The 6,666-nt window shown below is 45.0% G+C and overlaps 1 protein-coding gene across 2 annotated transcripts; it reads left to right on the forward strand.

Moving 5' to 3' along the window:
* The first annotated feature begins 258 nt into the window (after positions 1-258).
* On the forward strand, positions 259-4,700 carry LOC123099566 (uncharacterized). 2 transcript variants are annotated; one of them, XM_044521702.1, is made up of 7 exons: positions 259-466; positions 612-770; positions 2,578-3,195; positions 3,737-3,847; positions 3,947-4,118; positions 4,234-4,361; positions 4,461-4,700. In XM_044521702.1, exons 3-7 carry the CDS (start codon positions 3,148-3,150, stop codon positions 4,515-4,517), a joined length of 516 nt encoding a protein of 171 aa, XP_044377637.1. In that variant the 5' UTR covers positions 259-466; positions 612-770; positions 2,578-3,147; the 3' UTR covers positions 4,518-4,700. The 2 variants fall into 2 exon arrangements, with proteins under 2 accessions (XP_044377637.1, XP_044377644.1); XM_044521709.1 differs by lacking the exons at positions 259-466; positions 612-770 and adding an exon at positions 1,777-1,911.
* The last annotated feature ends 1,966 nt before the right edge of the window (positions 4,701-6,666 follow it).

Here is a 6,666-nt window from a genome sequence, read left to right on the forward strand (position 1 = left end):
ACTACTTGCTCGACGTCTCGCTGCCCATGCAGCCCAACCTCCAACTCGCCTCCAGATAAGCTCAAATTAAAAGGAAAAAAGCAGATAAACTAACAAAATTTAAAAGAGAAGTGGCCCGTAGAATGGGCCCTACAAATAAGGGACCTGAACTGTCGCGCCCTAGCTTGAGTGCTGGCCCTTTTACAACCATCGGTGGGCCACGGGCCGAATGAAGCGGGACAGCAGCTGGCACGCCCGTAAAATTCTGGCAGAGGAAGTACCAACTAACGAACAAGCCATCTCCTTCTTCATGCGCGCGTCGCCGCTAGCCCTAGCAAAGGCGCCGCTCTGCATGCGCCGTCCATGGATCTCCCAGGCTCCTCCCTCCCGGCTCCTCCCCCTCCCGGCCGCGCGCTCGCCTTCTCGATGCTCGGCGTCAGGATTAGCTTCATGGCCGCCAAGCTCCGCCAGCTAGGCTACAATGAAGGTATACGTTGCATGCTACGTACTGCGCATGCTTCGCGCGTGCTTTGCTTCGATAGCGTTCCCCACTGTTGCTATATATGTACGAGCACGATCCATGGTTGTGAAGATGGTACATCCGTGCATGATCTTTGCTTGCTTGCTTGCAGTGACGGCTTGCACCGATCCAGCGGCGGCCATGGCGGAGCTCCGCGGGGGGCACAAGTTCGAGGCCGTGCTGGTCGACGTGTACTCTCTGCGCTACAGCCCGGCGCCGGCCTTGGAGCTCTTGGACTGTGCCATCGGCGAGATGCACATCGACACATACGGTAATTATATTGGGTCTGCTTCTACTTAGTTAAGTCTACCATGCATGTTCCGTTTTACCTAGCGATGGAGAGATGGCAGTTTTGAGGTTTTGGCAACGTTACCAGCACCGGTTTGAGCTAAGTACGTAGTGGAAAACTTAGAACTATGCTGCCAGATTAATTCTTTTTTCATGTTCCGAACGTTAAGAAATTATTGATGGAAGAGGGGGGGGGGGGGGGGGGGGGGGGGAGCCCGGTTGAAAACAAAAATATTGACCCAAGTGCTTGCACTATAATTATATCTACATAAATCATGCTTGTTTCAGCCTAGTTAATTAAGACTAAATAATAAGAAGATATTTGTGTGGGTCGATGCATATGGTAGTCGGATCTTGTGCTTAGTTAAGTCCGACATGTTGCGTTTCATCTAACCATGGTGAGATAGCGGTTTTGACTTAAGCAAGTACTCCCTCCAAAGTCTTCGTAGAGATTCCACTATAAACCGCATACGGATGTATATAGATGCATTTTAAGTTTAGATTCATTCGTTTTGCTCCGTATGTAGTCCACTTAGTAGAATCTCTACAAGGACTTATATTTAGGAACGGAGGAAGTAGACGATTTCGAGCTATGTTGCCACCAGATTTTTTCTTTGAAGTATATATACAGGATTAGTTCTATTCTATAGGTCAAACGGGCTTATGTAGCATAGCTTAGCTGCCAGTTAAGCGAGCCAATGATTTAAGGAGTACTAGGAGAAAAATTGATGTAAGGGGTGTGCCACCCCCTAGCTTGTTGGAATTAACTACGAGTCCTAGTCCGGTTTGTAATTCACGCTGTACACTGTTTCTGAGATGAAATGAATTTGGCGCTTCGAGCGCCTTTTGTTGTTCAAAAAAAAAAGTCCGGTTTGGACAGGAACACGTCACCGTATGGGTATAGGACTAGTTTTGCTAGCCACGGCTGGCTGTTATATATACCTTGTTATATGTATCCCTGCAATATTTGTACAAGATAAAAGCAATAACAAATCTCAGGCGCCTCGTGCTCACGTGTTTTGCTAGCTGAGATTGAATCGATCAAGCCGGCGACTTCGTACGTGCATGGGCTAGCTTCACGTAGGTGAAAAATCAATCCACCTAGTATCCTGCCTGCTTCCATGGTACGTACACCTTCCATCGGAGTACGGATCGATCGCGTGGTTGTATACTTGCGCGTCTCGTCAGAACCAATTGTCTGCTTGTGTCAGCTAGCGGCTGCTCCGTACGTGATCTTCTTGACGGAAAGTACTGGTCATATGCATCAATATCATTTACTTAGATTAAGGCTATTAATTTTAATTCAGAAAGGTGAAAGGTGGTAGAGATGGGGTGTTCTAGAAAACGTGTAGTCCAACTTATATAACTAATTTTGACTATTAACATACGAAAATGTATCAGACTGGTCGGTGACAATACTATCACTAGATGACTGGTTACTGTCTTTGCTATCCATTCATAGATAGATGGTGTTTCTAGAAAACGTCTAGTCAAAATTATATAACTAGCTTTGACTTTTGGCATATGAAAACTGTACTCAGATTTGTTGGGTCACCACACTGTACTAGATTTGTCATGAGAAATAATTTCATAATATTAGAAGTTTATGGGAACTAGTCATCAAACTTGCATGCTAGACATTATGTTTGTGTATAAAACACCATCTATTTATGCATGTGGGAATGTAGCTTTCCTCAAAATTGATACCAATATCATTATGGTTCATGTAACAAATGTTCCGCTCTTCATTACTTTATTTATGCTGACATTTCTCGTTTCACGTCATATAGCCATGTCGAAAACTGGCCTCCGTTATGGACCCATAGTGATGGAGGATCTCAATAGAATTAGGAAGGACATCTACAATAAAGCATCCAATGGATTTGAGTCGCTGGAGGCCACACTGAACCGTTCATGCAACAACACATCGGTGATGACAACCCCCACAACAACAAACTTATTAATCTCGGGAAGGAGGGCAACAAGGAGGGCGGTTAGAAGGACACAAGTAAGCGATTCAAACAGTCAGGAGGAGCTGGTTGGAGGGAGTGTCAAGAACGAGCAGCAAAATCCGGCTGAGAAGCCAAAGAAGGCCCGAGTCGTTTGGACTGACGAATTACACAAGAAGTTTGTGGAAGCGCATGACAAACTCCTCCCTGGAGGTAATGTAGTTAATCATTGCTATATGATTGTTTTCTTCATTTATAGCTAATTATTAATGGGCTAGCCTATCAACCAATCATACATATATATAGTTAATTTTTCATGTGGTGTTGGTAACTCTGTTTAGTGTTTATAAGGTAACTTGTTTTCTTTTGAATGTTTGCTTACATGCCGTGCCAAAGAAAATACTTAAGTTGATGAATGACTCTACACTAACTAGAGAGAACATTGCCAGCCACCTTCAGGTAATTGGACTATACCTTTTCTACATATTCAAAGATGACCATATAGTCCTCTCTTCTTTCTCTTTTTATAGAAAGCACAGTTGTGATAAGTGAAATGTGCATCAGGCTCACATAAACCGACTAGAAAATGTGGATAAGAATAATTGAGTTTTTTTTATGTGGCTGGGTAAAATTCGTGCAAAATGGTTCATTTGTCTGCTCTACGAAAGGGATACAAAGATGTCTTCTTAGCCTCTCCTTGCTTTTCGGTGCAAACTACAAATGTAGTCATTTTATCCTGGAACTGATATCTAGTGGATTCTAGCATGTAAAAGTAATATTATTTTTTTAGTTTTTTTGTGGTGATTATCAAACGCTGATGTAAACAAAGTCGCTATAGTGAGAGCATCAGCATGTGTTGGGTGTGGAAAATCATGTACCGAAAAACTAGCTAGCCATACTCCTCTCTTATTTAGTTTTTGCATACATTTTCTTTTACCAAGACTTTATCCTTTCTGTCATTATTGTCCAATAAACATTATTTCATGAATTAAAATTACAGAAACATAGGATGAACATCGATCCTCTTCGTAGGGGAAATCCTAAAACAAAGCATCAGAAATTGACACCTCCCCAAGCATCATTGTCATCTCCTAACTTGTCTCAGCAACAGGTATACTACTACAAATATATTCGGAGACCATTATCATTTACTCACTTCAACATTGTCATAAACTCACTTTCTCAACATGCAAATAACATGTGTGTGCAGGCTTCTCCTACAATGATGCAACCTTTGTCTAGTTCAAACTTTTCAGAGACTTATATAACACAAGGAGTTGTTTGCATGAACCGTAATATGAATGCCCAGCCAATGGTCAAACCTTCCCCAATTAGTGACATGCAGGACAGTCATCCGATGATGTACATGCAATCATTTAAGGGTATGAATAAGATCAATAGTACATGTCTACATGATATGCACAAAACCATTTTATTGTTCATATTAATTTTCTTAATAAATGTTATGATGCTTAACATATTTTCTCTTTTTTGCAGATTCCACTTTTTGTCAAACTGAATGTGTGTTCTTGGATCTAGAGTCAAAAGATATGTACACTAGAGATAATAAATCTAAACAAAATAGCATGTTGTGTCCTGATAATTCAGATATTAGCGAGATTTTGGTAAGAAATGGTAGTATTGAGTTAATTCAATAGATTTTGTTATTTGAAACATTCTAATGACATTTTTTTTTACTATTCCAATGTTGTGTTGTTCTACAGGATAAAGATCCTAAGCCTTCATGGGATGTAAAGTATCTCTTCTACAATGGTGACTAAAACATTTTGTGTGCACAAAGGACCGGCTTCCAGGGGACTAATCAGTGGAGAGTATATCTTAATTTTTGAATACATATAGCGTGTTAAGGCGGACAGTGCTTATGTGTATGCCATTTCTACCTAAGGTCATGGTTGTGTGAGCAGATTTGTGAAATATCAATAAATGGGCCACATACTCCAATAAACTCGGTTAGATGTATGACAAGTGTTATCATCCTCTTCATGCAATTACAAATATCTATATTCTATAACTCTTTATGGTGTCATCTAAGCCTTAGTATTTTCTACATTCATGGCTATTGTAGATAACACCAGAAATGTCGAGCTCTAGAACTTTCTTAATTATAGTCTCAAATGTGACTATGATTTCCGCAAAAAAAAAATGTGACTATGATTTTGCAATATGCGTCGGTTGACACCTCACTATGTTTTCTTCCCCTAATATTTAAGGGTATGGACAAGATCAATAGTCCATTTCTACATGATATATACACAACCATTTGGTTGTTCCTACTAATTTTCTTAATTAGATGTTACACTGCATAACATATTTCTATTTATTTTTGTCACACGGGATGTGTGTTGCCCGATGTAGCATCGAAAGGTATGTTACCATGGGTACTTCTCCTCTTATGCATTCATGCTCTCGAACTATGTGAAATCATAGGTTATGTTGCAAGGGCTCTGACTGTGAAGGGGGTAATCTGGGGTACCATTCATGAACTTAATTATGCTTCTACTTCACCCATTCTGCACTCTTCAATTGCTAAACGATACAAAAGTAGCAGGCGGTTAGATAATAGACATGAAGAGATCAATCAATGGACTGCTCCTGGAAGTGAAGTGCAAAACTTCTTTGGAAAAAAACCGATGCACATATCTGAATGAACTGTGGCGGAACATATACCTCAATCCGAATATGTGAACTGATTACCGAAAAAGGGTTTTCCCCCGCTTTGTATTCAGAAGCAACCAACACCGATACAAGGATCGCTCGGACGAGCAGCACATCAAGCCTAAAAGAAAAAGAAGAAGAAACAAATGCCAACAACGGCAGCTCGACAAAGCGCGGATGCCCCCCCTCACCGCTACGCCCTTCAGAAACAAACCACCACAACCTGAGGCTTCGAACCGCCGCCTACCAAGCAACACCTCCAAGAAGAAATGCGACGCCGACGATGCTGCTGCCCGGACATGTCCTAGGGTTTCCCCCGGCACGCGGAGGGAGGTGGGGGATGGATATCGCACCTGCAGGTGTCACTGCATCGGAGCCGAAGAACCGGCAAGGACTTCTCCTGCACTCCAACCCCACCGCCCAACCGGACCGGAGCCAACTAGCCAGACCGCCACCCACCACCATGCACCATCGTGGTTGCGCCGTCACCCACGCCGCCTCACTGCGAACACCAACACGAGGCCAAGAGGACCGGAGAGAAGTGCCCCGTGGAGGGAGAAGCAGCATCGTAACCGAACGGGAGGGAACCACCTCCACCGCTGTGCGTGAGGCCAGAGCCTCCTGCACCGTCGCGGTCGCCGTCCGGACGCAGCAAGGCATGCCAGGCCACCCCTGGCCCGGCCAGGCCTGAAACGGGCCGGTAAGCCTCGTCGGTGATGGCGCCGCCAACACCCAGCCATTCATCGCCTCTCCCCCGCCTCCCAGAAGCCACGAAGCAGACCCACCCCACCACCGGCCCGCCCAGGCCCAGATCTGAGCGAGCGGGCGCCGCCAGACCGCGCCGCCGCGTCGCCCCACTGCCAACGGCGACGCCGCCGCCCAGTACCTCGCCCACGCTCGCGCCAGGAACCCCCGCCGCCGCCCAGAGACACCGCCTGGAATCGCCCGTTCCCGCGCCGGAGGACACCTCAGAGGGGAAAGGCCAGGGGGCCGCCGCCACCAGCGTCGCCCGGGCCAGGCCCACAGCGGGCGCTGGCGACGGCGGCAGGGAGGATGAGGGAGGGGGAGGCGCGCAGAAGAGGAGGTTGGGCGCGGCCGGCCGGCCGCGGGGGCGAGTAGGTGTTCTATTACCGGAAGTTTTTCCAGATTACATGTTCATGTGAACTGATTCAAGGTCAAGCGACCTTCAGATTCGACAATAACATTGACCTTTAGATTCGATAATGTAAAAGGAATCAGGAAAAGAATCATGCA

The sequence above is a fragment of the Triticum aestivum genome, chromosome 1B, assembly GCF_018294505.1.
Source record: "Triticum aestivum cultivar Chinese Spring chromosome 1B, IWGSC CS RefSeq v2.1, whole genome shotgun sequence".
NCBI classification, from domain to species: Eukaryota; Viridiplantae; Streptophyta; class Magnoliopsida; order Poales; family Poaceae; genus Triticum; species Triticum aestivum.